Consider the following 21,356-nt stretch of genomic DNA (forward strand, 5'->3'; position numbering starts at 1 on the left):
CGCTCCTTATTATAGTCCAAAAGAAAAAAAAAATAGCATAAAACAAATAAAAAAAATTATGTAAAAATCAAGCAAACCCAAAATAGAATTTTGCTTAAAAAGTGTATTAGAGATATAACCATTCATATTGTTTCCTCTTCTTATCAGTTTAAACTTACGAAAAAAGTGGTATCATGACAATTATTATTGTTCCGAGTGTTACCTAAAATTGGGTTGCTTTGGACTTGAACGTGAGGTCTAAAATGCTTTTGGGTAGTTTGTCTAACGTCTTTCGCTGCTAGGGTGCCACCGTCCGACGTCTTGATGAAGATGGAGTAGTACCTGCAAGAAATTCCGGTGCTTAAGTTAGCAAGAATCTTAGACAGATTTTTAGTAAATTAGGTTTGAAGTATACCTAAAGATTTCAAGGTATTTATAAATGTAGATGTAGGATCAATAACTACTTCTTAGAGTAGTTATACCTTTGGTGGTGGGTAGTTGACGTTGGGATTTTTGCGAGTAGTAAAGAGATTCATAGAAACAGTTGCGTCGTTGTAGATATAGTCTCTAAACTGACAAAAATCCCTTCGTACAAACGTTTTGGGTGTCACAAGTAACAAACCCCTTTAAAAATTGTTAACCGAGTATTCGAACCTCGGGTCGTCTTCTCAAGGAACTGCGATGAAGTATGTTCTTATTATTGGCTATAAAGGTTGTAATCGGGGTTTAGAAGATGAGAAGCAAGTAATTTGAATGACAAGTAAAATAAATGGCAATTAAAATAAATAAATACTGTAAAGCAGACTTTTAGCAAGGTAAGAGAAATTGGAGGTCCAACATAGTTATCTCTCTCAACTATAATGAAAGTTGAATCTAAACTCCACTTGATCAACCTGTACTGGGGCAACGGAAAGTCAAGGGACTAATTAAATTGACCTTTGAATCCTATTTATTTCCTGAGAAAAGGTTGGAATTACTTAAGTTCAGCTCAATTAGCAAGATAACGATTATCAATTATGTTGAGTTTAATAACTGTTGAGTTACTGAATTCTTAACCAGGACCAAAAGGGAAAAAAGTAAAATTGCTGGAATAATAAAAATATCCTTAGATGGGAAGCAATGGTACCTTAAATCAAAGAGAACAATCATAAACTGAAAATACCTCAAATATTATTAATTCAAATAACAGTCTGCAACATGGGAGAAATTCATAAATTCAATGATTAATTCAAGTGCTGGAATAAATAAAAGTAAAAGGAAGCTAAAACAAAGAAACATAAAACCTGGATTGAGAGTCACTCGTAAAGCAAGAAGAAATTCTAAATCCTAATCCTAAAAGAGAGAGATGGGAAGATCTCCCTCTCAACTAAATCTAAATCATTGAAAAGTAAAATATGCGAGCTCTCTCTGAATGGGTGCATTTCCACACTTTATAACCTCTGGTCTATGCTGTCTGTACTTGGATCTGGGCCAAAAAGGGCTTCAGAAATCGCTGGGGGCGCATTCTGTAAATTCTGATATGTGACCTCTGTCACGCGTCCGCGTGGGTCACGCGGTCGCGTCATTTGGAGCTTTTCCTTGCCACGCGGTCGCGTCAGTCATGCGACCGCGTCATGCGCGTTCTGCTTAAGGCGCGCGGTCGCGTCAGTCATGCGGCCGCGTCGCTGCTGATTCGTGCTTGGCACGCGATCGCGTCATCCATGCGATCGCATGGATACCAGTTTCCTTAAAGCTCCGTTTTGCTTCCTCCTTCCATTTTTGTATGTTTCCTTTTCCGTCCTTTAAGTCATTCTGCCTTAGAAAATCTGAAACTACTCAACACACTGATCACGACATCGAATGGAAATAAAGGTATATAAATTAATTAATTTTAAAGCTTAGGAAACATGTTTTTCATTTACATCACATAATAAGGAAGGGAAAGTAAAACCATGTAATTAATGTGAATAAGTAGGTGAAGGATTGTATAAATCACTCAAATTAAGCACAAAAGAACTCATGAAATATGGGTTTATCAACCTCCCCATACTTAAACACTAGCATGTCCTCATGATAAATCCAAGGTAAATAATTAAGGTTAAAGTGATGGAATGTCATGCAATGCAACTACCTAAATGAATGATGCATCATGCAACTCTAAATTATTCACTCATATATAAAGCTTACATGTAGCTAAGTTAATTCACATTCTCAAGGGGTTATGTATATATATATAGCCAACCCTTAAATAATAAAGCATTTTAGCAAATGAGATGGGAAAGAAAGCATTGTACAAACTTGCAAAACAATTAGTAAATATAAGCACAGATATATGTTGATGAGTTATAGAACCCTCACTGGATTTTGTGTTTACTCTCTAGTCACTCAGTGTTTATTGGGTTTATTCACTCTATTTTTCTTTTTATTCTTAATTTCTATGGCTTTGTTTTTTATTTAACCAATCAACAATTATAAAATATAGTCACACCAAAAAGTCATGAGGTCTTTAATTGAGGTTGTAATGGGGTCAAGGTAAAGGTAAGGATTTATGTATAGGGTCAAGTGAGCTAATAAGTGAATCCTTAATTAGACTAAGATCTCACCTAACATACATATTTAGTAAAACAAAAATTTCTTTACCTAATTTCCCATATTATTCCACTTATTGTTACATGCTCGTGTTTCACTTTTTGCTTTTTCTATTCCATGTGCATTGCTTTTATTTGGCATTGGAGAATTTCTTTTGTATCCCCTTTTATTAAATGCTGAAAAATAACTCTTTTTTTTTCAAGGCACATGGCAATTAAAGCACTTTGATTTTCTCATGAACATGCTTCCCAAATTTATTTTATTTCTTTTAACTTCTCTACCTTTTTGTTTCTATCATCTATGTTCCCAAAAGGTTTCCCACATTTAACTCTATTCATGATTTTTTTTTTATCTTAAGCTAACCAAGGATTCACTTGGGATTTTCTTTTGTTTTTCTGCTTAAGGCTAGTAATTTGGCTAAATAGAATAAAGGGGTTTTAAAAAGCTCAAGGGAGCTAACAAGGGTGATGTAAAAGGTAGGCTAATTTGGGGTAAGTGAGCTAAAATCAAATAGATGGCCTCAATCATTCTCTTGGTATGTATCTATTCTATATTCTATAATTGGAGTTTATGGATTTAAATCTGATATGTTCAATTTCCTAGCTTAGTTTCCTTTTTATATTTTTCAATTTAAACTATACTATCTTATGCTAAAAAGGGTAAGCTATACTAATTAATCCACTAATAAATTAGAATTGCAAACTAAACTAAATAACTAAATAAACTAAATGGCTAAAATGTGAACTAAAGATGCAAAATGCAGAAAATAGAGTAAAAATACATAAAAGCAATGTATAAGTACTCAAAATAACAGTAAAAAGAAAAAGAGAAAAATACAGAAAAAATATCCAAAATAAAAGAAAAAAGATGTAGTGGTTCACCAAAATAAACGCCAGAGATGGCGACCTCCCCACACTTAAAAGGAAGCATCGTCCTCGATGCTCAATCAAGCCGGGTGTGAAGGAGTGTCATCACTGGGAGGGATGGTAGCTGGAGTCTCAGTGGTGGTGGTGGGCTGAGGGTCTGGCTGCTGTGGAGGAGGTGCTGACTGGATTGGGATCTCAAGATCTGCAGCCTCAATCTGATGTGGGACCGCTGCCTGTGGTGCGGCTGGTGCTGCCTCCTGGGGATGGGTCTCTGCCTCGGGCGCATCCGCCTCCTCCTCAGATGCCTCGGACGGTGTGTCGGGCTCAGAGGAGATGTCGCCGGATCGTATCATCAGCTTTAGGTGCTCATAGCGCCGCTTGTTGCGACACTCTATCTGGTCAAATCGTCGGAACAAACGGTGCACCAGATGATAGACGGACTCTGTGGCAGGTGGAGGTGCAATGGTGGTAGCAGGGGTAGGTGGTGCAGCAGTGGAGGAAGAGGGTCTAGCAGACGGTGGGGCTGACTCATCAGTAGCAGTGAATGGTGGTGGTCTGTGGCCCAAGGCTAAGAAGTTCCGGCTGTGCGGAATGATCTTCCTGCAATCCGCCGCTGGTGGTCTCTCATCGGCAGCCTCCCATGGCACGTCAGCTCGACGGCCAAGCTGTGTAACTAGATATGGAAAGGGGAGGGTGCCTCGGACGTGGACCCTGGCCATATAATACCGAATGAAACGTGGCAAATAAAGGTCCTTACCCTCCAGCACACACCAAAGGAGGGTGATCATAGCAGCCGGGATCTCCGTCTCGTGAGTACTCGACATCACATAATTACTCAAGATCTGATGCCATAACCGAGCCTCATCGTTTAAGTATGCTCTCTTGATCCCTCTAGGCATGGTAGTATCCTGACCCATCTCCCAAGGAACTGTCGGGTCGAGAGCTATCCGTGCCTTCACGGTATCCCAATCAAACTTCATCTGACGCATGTCCTCCTCAGCCTTTGAATAACCATCAGGCTGATCGGACTTGGCTGGGAACCGGAGAATGTCCTCTAACGCCTCTTCAGTGACCAGAATTTGTTTTCCTCTCAGGTTCACTGCATCTAGGGTAGTGAGATAGTAGTTGCAGTAGAATTCCCGTACCCAAGATGAATTGACCTCTGTCAGTGTTCTTTCCAGAAAGAACCAGTCCCTTTGCTTGATTTTCTCAGTGGTGTACTACTGGAGTGCTTCTGGAATCTTCAAAGTTCGCTCCAGGTATAGATTTCTGGAGTTTGCAAAAGCCGGGTACTTCAGCTCACAGTATCGGTTTGCAAATTTTACAGGGTCATTCGCAGGGAGCAGCTGGTCAGCTTTTTTCTGCTGTGTGAAGTTCTTCTCCCGCCATGAAGAATCGTGCATTAGAGCAATGATGGACTGGGAGGAATCTCCTCTCTTGCGCTTGCCAGTAGCTTTGCCTTTTCCTTTCCTTTGTGAGGCAGACATCCTGAAAAACAGAAAATCAGGATATGGATAAAAATAGGAAAGCAATTAGGCAATTAAACAAAGAAAACTCAAAGCACCAAGGGAGAAATAGAATAAGGAAAATGAGTAATTGAAATGTGATTGAATTTATGTTAAATGGAAAAATAAACAATATGCCATGGTTAGAAAGTTAGAGGAAAGTGAAAATAATCAGAAAAGAGATTAAAAGGGTTAGTATGGTTAGAATTTGAAAAAGAAATTAGTAAATTAAAATTAGTGAGTTAGTAAAGTGCGGGTTAAAGTAAGTGGCATAGAAAAATTTCATATAACAAGGATTCACAGGTAAGAATAGAAGTACTCATAATCGAACAAGGAAAACAGGGTGATGCTGATTCGAATAGAAATAAAGAAAGCAAAAATTGGAATCAGTGAATCACAAATGCAGTTTATGAACCAGGAAATTAAAGAGGATAAGAAAGTCTGCCATAGCATTCATGAAATAATTTGGGTAAAGCAGAGTAAAACAGAGTTCAGAAATGCCAAACCAAAACATGAATGAAAACAATTTTAAAAATTTGGGCAGCATTCCGGCTAAAATTGGATTGTCCCGGAAAATAAACAGCAATCATAGCAGTTCATATGAATTAAAAACTTGCTGCAGTTACCAGTAATGTATAGAAACAGGAAAATTTTGGAGTAACAAGCAGCAATTGCAAGAAATCATAGCATATGAATGAGGTCACAGGAACAGCAGAATTGCAGTTATGATAAAATATAAACAGGAACAGTGCAAGTAAACAGACCTAGATCCACTAACCACAGCCTAAGCTACCTAACAAACTAAAAATCCACTACAGCATGCATATCTATCTATCCTAATGATGAACAGAAATGGAAAAAATTATAAAAAAACGACGAACGAATGGGCTAGAAGGGTTATACTTTCGAATCCACGCGGCCGCGTGGGGCACGCGATCGCGTGGTTGGGGTGAAAATGGGAGTGACGCGATCACGTGGGGCGCGCGATCGCATGAGAGGGGTGAAAGAAGGGTGACGCGATCGCGTGGGTCGTGCGATCGCGTTGCTGGAATTTGTGCTAAACGCACGACTCCAGCGCCGTTTTAGCGCAACTCTCTGTCTCCTTTTGGGGTGATGTGCAATCCATGCGACGCGATCGCGTCGCTCACGCGGTCGCGTGGGATTGGTATTGTACAAGTGACGCGATCGCATGGGGCATGCGATCGCATGGGCCAATTTGTGCGAAACGCACAAGGGCCGCACGATTCCAGCCCAACTTTCTGTTCGTTGGATCCTTACGCCGATATATATATCACGTGGCCGCGTGGGTCACGCGGTCGTGCGGATGTTGTTTCTCGCAATATGACGCGATCGCATGGGGCATGCGTTCGCGTCGTGCACCCCTTTTTTTTTATATGCATGAAAAATGCAGAATGCAATGATTAACACGAATGCTATCCATGATTCCAGGTTTGATAAATTAAAATGAAAAAGGAAAAATGGAAGTAATTAACAAGAAATAAATTGAAAAAGAAGCGACCATACCATGGTGGGTTGTCTCCCACCTAGCACTTTTAGTTAAAGTCCTTAAGTTGGACATTGGGGGAGTATCCTGTTATGGTGGCTTATATTTAAATTCGTCCAAAAATCTCCACTAGTGCTTGGAATGCCAATAGCCTCCGGGGTCCCAAACTAGGTATGCAAAGCTTCTAAACAGCTTCAAATGTATTGTTAGGCTCCCGGGATGATGAATGTCAGGATAGAGTCCAGGATTCCAAGCCTTGCTTTTAAATCCGCCTCTGTCTTGATCTACATGTCTCCATCCGGGCGGTTCAAAAAGTAGAATCTCACTGTGGTGACCAAACGTTCTCCGTGATCCATGCAATTGAGCATGATACCAATCCGTGTACTTCGAAGTGAAGCGTGGAACCTTGTTGAACCTTGTGCACCAGCTCTGAGTACGAGCCATTTCCCTCTTACTCTTAAAGCCGCAGAGAGCTCTAAGCTGGCCATCTGTTTCAAGCAAACCATATTCAAGTGAATAAGTAAAGTTATAAGTTAAGGATTGTACCCACTTGAAGCTTGTATTAGGTGGTAATGGCCTTGGGATAGGTGTTTTTGGTGGTTCTGCAAGTTCCATTTCCTTGTGCTCTTCTGTGAATTCTTCCACTTCTTTGCAAAGGTCTTCAATTGTATCTGTGTCCTGGTCAAAGTCTTCTATGTCTTCCTCATCACTTGAGTCATAGATTGGAGGTTGAGATAAATCTACCTCTGCATCATCTTCATATTCACTTGGGGAAGATTCTTCGATCTCAGAGAATTCACTTGCGGATGCAAATTCATCACTAAGAGAGCTAGACTTGTGACTATCATCATCAAGGAAAATTGCTTCTTGGATTATTCCGTCTGATTCTTCATAAACGACTTGCCTTGGAGAAATATCCTCCTTAGCATCAACTGTAGCATCCTGGACGGAGTTTTCCTCAATTCTGGATTCCCATGGAAGTTCAGCATCTCCTAGGTCTTCAACCAACTCTTCTTCTTGAACAATGACAGCTTCTTCTAATTGTTCTAGTACAAATTCATGCTCTGTCTTGTCCACTGGAGTTTCTGGCATTTCCTTCATGCTCTGCTCTTCGTTGAGTTGTCCACATGGGACTGTGGCTAATCCTTGTGTATTTGAGCGCCTAGAAGCCCATTTAATCATTGCTTGCTCCAGTTGTTTAACGGTTGTTTGAAATTTAATTACTGTTTTCCTTAGGCGATCCTCTGCTTCTCGGGTTGCTGGACTTGGACATGCTACAAAGGAAAGTGGTGGTGATTGGGGGTGATTGAATTGGTATTGGGGTAAGGATGGATCATATGGTGGCGAATGGTGAAGAGAAGCTTGTGAGCGTGGTGGTTCGAGATTATGTTGAAAGGATGGTTTATATGCACGGGGTGGGACTTGTTGGTAGTTACAAGGTTGTCCACCATGTCTTTCAGCTGAGTATGCACTGTAGAATGGTCTTTGTCCAGGATATCTCGGAGGGTGTTGCTGCCAAAAGGGTTGATTAGATCCTCTTGGTCCCAACTATCCTTGATTGGTCTGACCTTGATGCACATTCCTACTGTAACGTCTATTTCCTTTAACAATATTAGAACCAAACTCAAAGCGAGTGGGGTGAGAGTTCATAGTAGTAATTAAAGATAAAAAGGAAAAACAAAAATAAATAAACAAGCAAAAGAAAAATATTTACAATAACCAATAATAAGGCACATGTTAGCAGTTCCCCGGCAACGGCGCCATTTTGATGTTGGGATTTTTGCGAGTAGTAAAGAGATTCATAGAAATAGTTGCGTTGTAGATATAGTCTCTAAACTGACAAAAATCCCTTCGTACAAATGTTTTGGGTGTCACAAGTAACAAACCCCTTTAAAAGTTGTTAACCGAGTATTCGAACCTCGGGTCGTCTTCTCAAGGAACTGCGATGAAGTATGTTCTTAATATTGGCTATAAAGGTTGTAACCGGGATTTAGAAGATGAGAAGCAAGTAATTTGAATGACAAGTAAAATAAATGGCAATTAAAATAAATAAATACTGTAAAGTAGACTTTTGGCAAGGTAAGAGAAATTGGAGGTCCAACGTAGTTATCTCTCTCAACTATAATGAAAGTTGAATCTAAACTCCACTTGATCAACCTGTACTGGGGCAATGGAAAGTCAAGGGACTAATTAAATTGACCTTTGAATCCTATTTATTTCCTGAGAAAAGGTTGGGATTACTTAAGTTCAGCTCAATTAGCAAGATAACGATTATCAATTATATTGAGTTTAATAACTGTTGAGTTACTGAATTCTTAACCAGGACCAAAAGGGGAAAAAGTAAAATTGCTGGAATAATAAAAATATCCTTAGATGGGAAGCAATGGTAACTTAAATCAAAGAGAACAATCATAAACTGAAAATACCTCAAATATTATTAATTCAAATAACAGTCTGCAACATGGAAGAAATTCATAAATTCAATGATTAATTCAAGTGCTGGAATAAATAAAAGTAAAAGGAAGCTAAAACAAAGAAATATAAAACCTGGATTGAGAGTCACTCTTAAAGCAAGAAGAAATCCTAAATCCTAATCCTAAAAGAGAGAGAGGAGAAGATCTCCCTCTCAACTAAATCTAAATCATTGAAAAGTAAAATATGCGAGCTCTCTCTGAATGGGTGCATTCCCACACTTTATAACCTCTGGTCTATGCTGTCTGTACTTGGATCTGCGCCAAAAAGGGCTTCAGAAATTGCTGGGGGCGCATTCTGTAAATTCTGATACGTGGCCTCTGTCACGCGTCCGCGTGGGTCATGCGGTCGCGTCATTAGGAGCTTTTCCTTGCCACGCGGTCGTGTCAGTCATGCGACCGCGTCATGCGCGTCGCTGCTGATTCGTGCTTGGCACGCGATCGCGTCATCCATGCGATTGCGTGGATACCAGTTTCTTTAAAGCTCCGTTTTGCTTCCTCCTTCCATTTTTGTATGTTTCCTTTTCCGTCCTTTAAGTCATTCTGCCTTAGAAAATCTGAAACTACTCAACACACTGATCACGGCATCGAATGGAAATAAAGGTAATTAAATTAATTAATTTTAAAGCTTAGGAAACATGTTTTTCATTTACATCACATAATAAGGAAGGAAAAGTAAAACCATGTAATTAATGTGAATAAGTAGGTGAAGGATTGTATAAATCACTCAAATTAAGCAAAAAAGAACTCATGAAATATAGGTTTATCAGTAGTCATTTCCTTTTTATTAGGGAGGTTGTTAAGATTTTCTTTCTAGAAGAGTAGAAGAGATATTTTAAGAATTAGTTACTTATTTAGATAAGTGGGGCTAAATTGATGCTGCGGCGTCTGACTTCTATAAGGTCGGGCAAGTGTCAATCGGTAACATCTCTTGATTGGGTTTTATTTATTTTGGGTCTGAATGTGATTTGAAGCAAAGTATGAACACTTATTATTCTCACAACTTCTTGGTACAAATTTTCCATCACACTTAATTTATTGAAACAATGTGACTACTAAGATAAAATTGTGTTCATGTAAAAGATAATATGTAAAAACTATCAAATAGTTACATATCTAGTTACCTTGTTATTTAACAATTTTCAATTATCATCCTTATACAAAGATAAGTAGACTTTATGTAAAACCCGGTTAATTAATGGCTAATTAATCCATAAATTAGAATTTATTCTAGAAAGCCAAAAATGTGATTTTTATGGCTTAATATGATAGAGGAGATTGAAACGAGAATTTCGATACTAGTTTTATAGAAATCGGTCCAAGATTAGACCGAACAGGCTAAACCGGACCAACCGGACCTATATTGGGCCATTGACCCAACCAAACCAAACCTAAAACCCTAACAACAACACTCTCTCTCCTCCCTAAACCCTCACTCACGCTGAAATGAAAGAAAAAGGGGGAAGAACACTTCCAAAGTTCTACCCTTATTTGATCTTCAAACCACCATAACTTTTGATCCGGAGCTCCGATTGCCGCACCGTTTGTGGCCATGCGTTTACCGCGATGAGCTCTACAAAACCACTACTTTGTTCTTGAGGTAAGCCACAATTTTAGTCCAGTTTTCTCAGCCTTAAATTCGAATTTTTGGGTGAAAAGTGTTGAGATTTTGGGTTCTTTGATGTTATAGGACCCAACTAGCTTGAAGGAGAGGATTAATCTTGTCTCCTTGATCCTTGGGTGTAGTAAGATTCTCAACCCTAGTGGATTTGTTGGTTTATGATGTTGGGTATTGAGTTGTTGTGTTTGGGTATGATAATTGTGGCTTAGGTAGTGTGTATGTGAATATTGGAGCTTGATTGAGATTTTGGAAAGCTTGGAGAAAGGGCTTTGGTATGCTAAAAATATGTTCTTGGAGGTGTTGAAGCCTTGAGAGCTTGTAGAAAAGTGATTTGGAAGTGTTCCGAATTGAGCGGAGAAATCGGCTAAGGTATGGTCTCGGTTTTCTGTATCTAAAATGTAATATGGTGTGAAAACTTAGGCTAGAGACCCTAAGATAGGAATTGAATTGTGATGTTGTTGAATGGTTGAGATATATTGTGTGGTCATATACGTGATTATGAATATTGATGCTTGATGGTATGATGCATGAGTGATATGCATGTTTTGATATATGCTTGATGATTGGTTGAGGTTGAATTTGTGGGTGAAACTATGTTGATGGTGAGGATAATATTGATTATATGTAATAATGGTTGATTGGAAATGGTGTTGTTGGAAATTGGGATGAGGAAGAATATATGACATGAAAATGTGTTTGAAATTGAGTGATTTGAGTGAGATAGGTTAAAATGATAGGATGGTGGTTTGTGGTCTTGATAAAAATGTTAATGTATGAGTTGAGGAGGCTTGAGGTTGATTTTTGGTATGTTTTGGTTGGTTTCGAAAAGGGTTGAAATTAGTTTGTTTTGAAAATGGCACTTTGTGATTTTGTATGAAAATGTGATTTTTGGGCATACTTTCACGGAGCATAACTTGGACTCCGGATCCTCGATTTGTGCCAAACTTATTTAGAAATGAAATTGGATCCGGGATGTTTATGCCATTCGAAGAACGCGTGAAAAATGATTTGAAACGGACAAGTTATGCCCATCGAAAGATTGGGGTTTGAAATAGTGAATTCTGCAGCTTTTTAACTTAGTAATATTTTTGGCAGAACGCACTCCCACGCGTAAGCGTGGCCGACGCGCACACGTCATTTTCAAATATTCACCACCCACGCGTACGCGTCGATGGGCTGATTCAATTGCCCAGCCAGATTTTTCGAGAGTTGTGCGGGAGTTGCACTGGTTTTGTGCGTGGGGCACAAAACTCACCCACGCGTACGCGTGGCTGACGCGCAGGCGTCACTTGACTTTTCTCTCATCTACGCGTACGCGTGGACGATGCATACATGTCACTGTACTTTTTGGCATTCCACGCATGCGCGTGGGCGACGCGCACGCGTGACCCCGTTTTCACCCCAATGTTAATTTTTGAGTTTTCAAAGTCAAATTTCATACTTCTAAGCCTCCGATCTCTCCCCTTTTGTCTTAAATTATTATGATATGCCTAGCTATGGAAAAGGAGCTAGGAAATGTGGTAACTTGTGAATGAAGAAAGGGAAGAATTAATGATCAATGATGATCAAAGATGATTGTATAAGATACGGAGGATGGTGGTGGAAGTGTTTTATGTGCCATGAGTCGAAGGGCTGTATTTGTTAATAAATTGGCTGTAGCCGGATGGCTGGGTTATTGCCGAATTATGGCGGAGCCATTATTGAATTATGGCTGAGTATGATTGTATATATGCTTATTGAATGAAATGTGAATGTTGCACTTCCACTATCTAATATACGAGTTTCCCTGGGTGAAAGCAGTGGCTAGCCAACACGTGCTCCAGGTGGAGACTCGATACTCTGCTGACCCTATGTCGTAAGTGTGGCCAGACACTGTAAAAGTTTTGTATGAGCTCGCCCCCGTGAATATACACCAGTGAGGGTGTTGGATATGAATTATGATTTATGTTGAGTATAACTCGAGTTGGGGATGCACGACAGAGGGACAGTCCAATGGTTAGCTACCAGGACTTGTCGGGTTGGCTTTATAACCGACAGATGAGACTCATCAGCCATTAGGACAAGCATACATCATATGCATATTATGTGAATTGTTTGGAATGCCTATTTGACAGCATATTACTTGCTAATTGTCTAAATGCTGTATCTGTTTCCTATTTGTATATCTCCTTGTCTAATATAACTGTGTTTGCGATATTATGAGTAAATAACCATTTCTGACCATGAAAGATTTGGACGCTGACAAAACTGACCATGAAAAATTAAAATTAAAGTTATACCCATATAAGATTAGTTTTGTTCGACAAAAATAACCAATTATTAAATTTTTATTTATAATTCCGTAAATACCCCTAATTTTTTATCATCTTTTATCTCTACACCCAATCTCTAACCCTAACAATTTAATCCAGCTCCCTCCTCCTCTGTCTCTACCCTCCAACTTTCTCCGTCGTCACAACCCCATTCCACCACCACCATTCTCTCCATCCTCCTCACCTCATTTTTTCTTCAACCATCACCAACTCCAACACCACCACCACTCCATTTCCTTCCTCACCCCTCCTCTCCAACCACCTCCTCTACAATATTGAAGACCTTCCTCAGTCCTCACAGGCTAAATGGAAAAATCTTCAAAATCCAAACACAAGCTAAATTGAAAAAAAAATTTCCTTTTTTGTAAAAATCTAAAAAGGCACGAAAACATATATACTAAAAATTCAAAGAGGAATAAGCGAATAACAGATGGGTATAAAAAAAAGGGGGAAGTAAACATACCAAAAAATAAAAAAGATTGATCCTTTAATGGTATTGGGGTTTGAATTATGAGATATATGAGAATGGTGAGAAGAGAAGGGTATGTGAAGTGGGGCATTAATTTTTGAGAGCTCCACAACCCAGAACCCTAAAGAAGAAGAAGGAAAGGTGGCATATTTTATTGGAGAGAATATTACTAGAGAGAAAAAGAAAGTGACTTTGCATACCATGTATGTGATTTGTATGTGAGATTTTTGTGTGGAGAGACAGAGAGGGAAGAGGGTTCTGTGTTTCTGTGTTGTAATTGTTGATGCCCTTCAAGATAGAGAGAGTGTTGTCCGAGACAGAGAGAGAAAGAACACAATGGTGAGAGAAAGGGGGTTGGAGGCGATAATGGTGGTGGAAGGAGATTGTGACAGCGGAGAAGGTTGGAGGGTAGAAGCAGAGGAGAAGAGAGCGGGATTAAATTGTTAGGGTTAGAGATTGGGTGTAGAGATAAAAGAAGATAAAAAGTAAGGGGTATATACAGAATTATGAACAAAAATTTAATAATTGGTTATTTTTGTCGAACAAAACTTATCTTATATGGGTATAACTTTAGTTTCAATTTTTCATGGTTAGTTTTTTCAGCGTCCAAATCTTTCATGGTCAGAAATGGTTATTTACTCGCGATATTATATTACTGCTGGTGGTTGGGAGGTCTGAAAGATTTGGAAAGGGAAGTAATAGATAGACTGAAGATCCTTAGTTGCCATTTATGGTTTAGTCTATTTATAAGCTTTAAAATTATCTGTTGAAAGTTCTAGGATTGCCTTCGGCTTTTCCAGGACATTACATGTTAGATATGTGGGCACTGTTACCATACTGAGAACCGGCATGCGGATTTTGTGGTTTTCAGATGCAGGTCGTGAGGCTCCTCGCTGAGGCATGCTGGAGACTTCTGGATTAGCGAAGATCTTTGGTTCTCGGGACTTTCTTTTGGTTTATGTTTTGCTTAGATACTTATTATCTCCACTAAATAATACATACTGTGTTGAAACCTCCTAGAGGTTATTTTGGAGAACAGGTTTTGTAATTCGTCTTTTGGGTTTCTTTTGGGTTCCTTACTTTATATATACATGTATATACTTATATGCTCAGACCGGTTATCTTCGCAACCGGATCTTGAGTTTTGATATTTTTATTTTTGGCACTCTTATGTATATATTCTAGCGTTAGCTTATTTTTTATCCGTTACGTTATGTTATCGATCGGAGTGTTGCACTTTTCGAATTACGATTTTGTTTTACCCTTTTTCTTCAAAAGCTCCTAGTTATAATCCTTTTTCACACTACTATACGTACTAAATTTTATTTTAGAGGTTGTAATACCTTGTCATCCCTATTTTATGACTTAAGAATAAGACTCCGTAATGTATATTAAATTAGCTATTTTACAAGTAGGCCAGCTTTAAAGGGTTATGTGATAATGATGAGTGGTTACTATTAGGTAAAATCTTATGCTCATTTTTTTACCTATAAGTTAGTTTGTTGTCATCCTTGTGAGCTCTCCCACACTTCTTTCTTAGAACATCTGTTACTTTCTTGTTGACATTTAGGCAGCAAGACAAGGCAATTAAAATTTTTCAAAGGAAGGAATGCATCTGGACCAAATAATAATTCACTAGCAGAAGCTTTAGCAATTGCTCAGCATCATGATGCAGTAAGTGGCACAAAGAAACAAATCTGGAACCCATTTCGCATGCGGTATACCATACTAATCCATTTCATGCTTAGTACCTATGAATTGGATCCTATTTCGTGCCTGTCCCCCTTTAATTGCCCATTTCGTGGGCACCAGTAGTGTCTGGCTCCATTGACCCAATTCGTGCTCACTGAGTGGGGGTAGAATGGCTCTGCCATGTCAGCACCGTTTTGTGGGTCCCATCATTGAGCTCGAGGCAAAACCCATTTTGTAATGGCCATGTGTATTTTCAGAACACTTTTGATCCCTGCATATTTAGGGAATAAATATATTTTATTTATTGATTTATATAAAAAAGTCTATGAGTTGTGACTTGGTAGAGATAATACAACATTGATGATAAATATTAAACAATGACACATATAATGTTAAAATTGTGATAGATAATAGATACAATCATACGACCTTTGTAAGAATCACGATTAATTAACTTCTTAGTTAATTAATTTAATTCCCCAAAATAGGATCCAAAAATTTAGAATATTAATTAGAAAATTTAAATATGATTTTTGGACTCAATAGATTTTTCTGAGTTAAAAAATGTAATTTTCAGAAAATTACGTAAAAATACGTACTGGTAAATTAACCGACAGTACTAGTTTAAAACTGTCCGGCACTATGTGAGAGTAGTAAAAACTATAGAAAAACCTATAAGAACATTTAAAGTTGAAAACCAGACACTAATTATAAAGGTTTGGCCCAACGGGCCAAAAATACTAACGGGTTGGACCGGGTCCAAGTTAAACCCAAACCCAACATATATAAGTTCATTAATGAACCCATTTCAGCCTCATACCATCATAACACTTAAACCTAGCAGCTGAAAAGAGAAGGGTGAGGGAAGAGAGAAAACAATATTCACTTCATCATTCATTTGATCATATCTCGAGTTAGGATGCTCCGATTTGCGTGCCGTTTGTGGCTATGCGAAACTCTCGCTGAGTCCATCACTTCTAGCTAGATATTGTGGTAAGATTTTAGAAAATTCTGGCCCAGTTTTCATCTCTATGAAATTCAAAATTTTAGGTTTGGTTTTTGAGAGATTCTTGTGATTTTGGGTGTTTAGGTACACTCTAGCACTTGGTTGCTATTAGGTTTTGCTCCAAAACTATTGGGTAAGGTAAGAATATCTTAAACCCTTATGGATTTATGATTTTGGTAAACCCTAGGTATTAATTAGGATGAATTAATTGTGTATAGCTTGGAATTTATGATTATTGGAGCTTTTGGATTGTGTATAATGGCTTGATTGAACTTGGAAACTTGTGGAAGCTTGGTTCGGTCAAATTTTGGTGTATTGTGCATATTAAAAATCGGCTAAGGTATGGTTTCGGTTTTCTATGTGTAATATGTAATATGTAATATTTTTGGACACTTAGGCTAGTGGACCATAGGATAGGTTTGAATTGTTAATAGTGGATTATGATTATTGACGCTTGTGATGATTTTAATGAATTGTGATATTGTTATTGGTTATTGAGATTGAAGTTGAATAATGACAATATTGAGTAGTGATATTGGGTTTGGATGCTTGTTGATGTTGATGAATGTTGAGGATTTTGAATTAAGGTTGAGTTGTAATTTATTAAAAATTTGAAGGTGTGTAAGTAGGAATTTTTTAGTGAAAATGGTGAAAATGTGTATGGATAGGTTGTAGAATGAATTGAAAGATATAAGAACATCATTTACGACCATTGGAACTGTTTTGGTTGTAGGATAATTGGTTTTGATTATGAATTTTGGAAGTTGAGAACCTAGTTAACTTTTGGTAAGAATCAGTTTTTGGTGAAATTTGGTAGATTATACCTTGAGCCTCTATTTTTGAAATTGGTTGAAAATTGCTTTAAATTAAAGATGATTCATCGAGCTTTAAATTGATATAAAGTTTGAGAAAAATGGTTATTTGTAGAGGAAGTCATGAACGTTTAAAGTTCGGTGTTTAAAACTGAAATTCTGAAGATTTGAAAATTTCTAAGTCTGGTAAAGGTTGCGTACGCTACACAGTGTACGCGATGCGGCCATTCTATTCGGGTTGAGCATCTCACGTATGCGGGCACTGCATGTGTACGCGAACGATAAGAGTTTTAACCCTTGCATACGCGAACTTTAACACGCGACGCGAGCAACCCATTCGGGTTGGGACACTCGCATACATGAGCAGGGAGTTGCATACGTAACCACCCATTTTTAACTGCATGCATATGTGAGACAGGGGCTTGCGTACACGAGATCCCTGTTTTGCTGAAAAATTATTTTTCTTCGTTTTCAAAGGTTCTCTAGCTTTCTAAATATTCTTTAATTGTCGTTTAAAAATACTATCTAGTGCTAAGGTCCTAATACTACTTAAAATGAGTTAGAGACTTAAATAGATGAATTTCAGTACGAATTTTAGAAGATGGAGACTTAGATTTCTGGAGTACTGAAGATGGATTAATTGAGAGAGATGGTGGGTTACTGTAATGACGATTGATATAATGAATTATAGAATTATGAATTGATAATGTTTGAGACGAGTCTAGGACTTGGAGTGGAATGATGTCTTTACTGAGTACTGAAAATGATTTTTGAAAAGTTACTGATATTGTTGTGATGCTATGCGCCTGACAATGATGGTGGTTAATTCCACTTGTCGAGGTCGCGACGGTGGCATAAGGACAATGGTTAATCCCGCTTATGTTGAGATGTGAGGTCTATGGCAGAGTATCCCGCTCTCATCCTTTCGGGAGTAGTGTGCCCGGCACTATATCCGTGGGGGGATCCTACTTTTATTCGTGACCGAAAGGCAATATTCCCAGGGAATGTGTCAGGTTGGCAGTTGAACCAACAATGTGATATCACAGCTAAATAGGACAGGCATTCATCATGTGCATATTCTATATGTTTGCTTGCTTTGCCGACTTGCATTGTTTGCCTAATTGTATAACATGCTTATTTGTTTCTTGAATTACTTGATATACATGATTATACTTGTGTTTTACTTCTGCTTTTATTATTTGTGTTTTCTACTGGGATTGAGAAGGTTCGGAAGGCGTTGGCGATGGGATCGCATGAAGGTTAGGCTGGTGAAGGCTCTGGGACAGCGGTAAACTGATAGTTAAAAATTCTCTAAGTTAGTTGACCTGTTTAAGAATTTTTTTATATGTTTTATAAGCTTGAATATTTATGATTGATATGAAGTTCTAGGATTGCCGCTGGCGTTCGGGAGTCTTATATCTTACATTATTGGGCACTGTTACCATACTGAGAACCTCCGGTTCTCATACCATATTCTGTTATTATTTTTCAGATGCAGATCATAACTTACCTCGGTGAGTTATGTGATGGTGATAGAGCGGAGGATCTCTATCCCATTTTGGATTCATTTTGAATATTTTGTTTAGTACTCTCACTTTTGTATTTATATTTGCCTTAGAGGCTTACTTTGAGAGAGATATGTTGTATTCTGTTTTTACTTTCAAAACTCTTTATGTCTGTATATAACTAGTCGGCCTAAACTCCGCGGGCTGAGGCTAGTATCTTATGATTATTATACTCTTATATCTATGTATACCTTATTATATTATATTTATATCTTGTGCCTTTATGCTTTTAGCTTCATGTGAACGTTTTGCGCTTTTAGAACTCTATTTCTGAGCTTATTCCTTCATCGGGCTTCTAGAATTACTATTTCTTTGCGGTTCATCCTCATGAGCCTGTGGGATGGACCGATTGTGCTTCATTGCATACTCTGTGTCTTTTTCTTTCATACTATTTAGGTTATCTGTTTGATATATGTATAACATGCTTATTTGTGAGTACCTTTCTGGGATAATTGAAGCACTAGGCATTTGATATTGATATTGATCACCTTGATATCGACTGTTTGGTGTAGACAGGAACCCTAATGGCTACTCGCAGACGAGGTCGTACTCGTACATGGGAAGGAATTGAGAATTACCGACCGGCCGACAACCATGCCGAGTTTATGGTGGCTATGACCAATTTGGCAAGTACTATGCAAGCCAACACTGCTACGATTATGCAAGCCGTGGAAAGGACAGGTCAACCGGCGGGAAATAGAAACAAAAATGGGGATGGAAATGAAATGGAAAAGGAGATAGTAATAACTTAGAAGGTGCTCCGATAACTTTGGCTTCGTTTCTAAAAGTTCATCCACCGACTTTTAGAAGTTCAACCAACTCCACTGAAGTAGACAATTGGTTCCGAGCTATGGAGCGTGCACTACAAGCTCAACATGTCCCGGCTAACCAATACGTAGAGTTTGCGGCCTATCAACTATTAGGAGAGGCACAACATTGGTGGCAAGGAGAGTGCCAGTTTCTGCGACTTCCGAATGCAGATATTCCTTGGGATGTGTTTCAAATGGCATTTTGTAGGAAGTATTTCCCGGAGTTAGTGAGGGAAGCCAAAGAGTTGGAGCTTATGCAGCTAAAGCAAGGCTCATTGTCTGTGGCCAAATACACTAGTAGGTTTGAGAAACTCTGTAGGTTCTCTAGGGTGTGTCAAGGTGCTCCGTAGTTCTATGAGAGTTGGAAGTGCATTAAGTACCAAGAATATTTGAAGGATAACATTATGACTATTGTGACTCGTTTGGAGATTTGGATCTTTTCCGAGCTTGTGAACAAGACGAGGGTTGTTGAGGAATGTGCAAAGAAAGTGGCATCATCAAGAAATACTCGTGGGGGAAAGAACAACCATATGCGTGGAAAGTACTTTCAACCAAGAGCTCAGAACTTCAAGAGGGGAGGACATGTACCTCAAGATCAAGGGGGCTTTAAGAGGAACGCCTAGATCAGTACCAGCAAGCCAAAGGAAGAGGTAAATAGAGTAAGACTTTGCCAAATTTAATTTGTAGTCGTTGCGGGCGTTTTCATCCTTATGATTCGTGCAAGTTGGGTATAGGTGGATGCTTTACATGTGGGTTGCCTGGACACATGGCGAAGGACTGCCCTCGTGGGAAGGTTCCGAATGTAGGTTGGAATCAACAACAAGATCGGGTGTTTATTGTGAACGCCAGTGATGCTACTAAGGCAGATCCTTTGATGAGAGGTAACTGTTTATTTGGTGAGAAAATAATTGTTGCATTTTATGATACTGGAACCTCGCATTCGTTTATTGCATTTGATAAAGTTGAGGAACTATGGCTGAATATGTCAGAATTAGCTTTCGATTTGCATGTGCATTCTCCGTATCAGACAGTTGTGACAAGATCAGGTTGTAGGGAGGTATCTTTCAAGGTGGAGGATAAAGAATTTGTTCATGATTTAATTTGTTTTCCAATGGTTCGGTTGGAAATGATTTTGGGTTTGATTGGTTTTCAAAGTACCGGGTATTATTGGATTGCTTTGAGCGATCGATTCGGTTTATGTCGGAAGGAGAAGGAGGAGCAGTGATAGCTGAGGGTTATTACATGAACTCTGTTTTGGTGAATTGTAGTGGGGAAGAGTGTTAGGGTTATATACTTTTGGCTGCGAATGTGTTAGGTGATGAACAGAGGTTAGATCAAATTCTGGTAGTTAGAAAATTTCCAGAAGTGTTCCTGGAAGATATTCCCGATTTCCCTCCTCAAAGGGAGATTGAATTTGCCATTACCTTGGTGCCAGGAGCCGGACCAGTCTCAATTGCGCCGTACCGAATGGATCTGATAGAACTGGTTAAACTTAAGACTCAATTAGAAGAGCTTCTGAACAAGAGGTTGATTCGACTGAGTGTGTGTTTATGGAGAGCGCCATTTTTATTGCTGAAGAAGAAGGATTGAGGAATGTGGTGCACGAAATTGTGATCTCAGGCAACGGCACCAAAAACTCTGTACGCACGTCTTAATAAATCGTTTTTCATTCACAACTTCGATACAACTAACCAGCAAGTGCACTGGGTCATCCAAGTAATAAACCTTACGTGAGTAAGGGTCGATCCCACGGAGATTGTTGGTATGAAGCAAGCTATGGTCACCTTGTAGATCTCAGTCAGGCGGATATAAAATAGTTATGGAGTTTTCGAAAATATATAATAAAATAAGGATATAAATACTTATGTAAATCATTGGTGAGAATTTCAGATAAGCGCATAGAGATGCTTTCGTTCCTCTGAACCTCTGCTTTCCTGCTGTCTTCATCCAATCAATCCTACTCTTTTCCATGGCTGGCTTTATGTAAGGACATCACCTTTGTCAATGGCTACTTTTGATCCTCTCTGGAAAATGGTCTGATGCGCTGGCACTGCATGGCTAATCGTCTGGAGGCATCACCCTTGTCAATGGCTGCATCCCATCCTCTTGTGAAAATGGTCCAAATGCTCTGTCACAGCACGGCTAATCATCTGAGGTTCTCGATCATACTGGAATAG

At 38.9% G+C, this 21,356-nt stretch overlaps 1 protein-coding gene across 1 annotated transcript; it reads left to right on the forward strand.

Annotated features, from left to right (window-relative positions):
* On the forward strand, positions 19,946-20,769 carry LOC107620820. The gene is made up of 3 exons (XM_016322933.1): positions 19,946-20,236; positions 20,335-20,413; positions 20,495-20,769. Exons 1-3 carry the CDS (start codon positions 19,946-19,948, stop codon positions 20,767-20,769), a joined length of 645 nt encoding a protein of 214 aa, XP_016178419.1.

This window comes from Arachis ipaensis, chromosome B10 (genome assembly GCF_000816755.2).
Source record: "Arachis ipaensis cultivar K30076 chromosome B10, Araip1.1, whole genome shotgun sequence".
NCBI classification, from domain to species: Eukaryota; Viridiplantae; Streptophyta; class Magnoliopsida; order Fabales; family Fabaceae; genus Arachis; species Arachis ipaensis.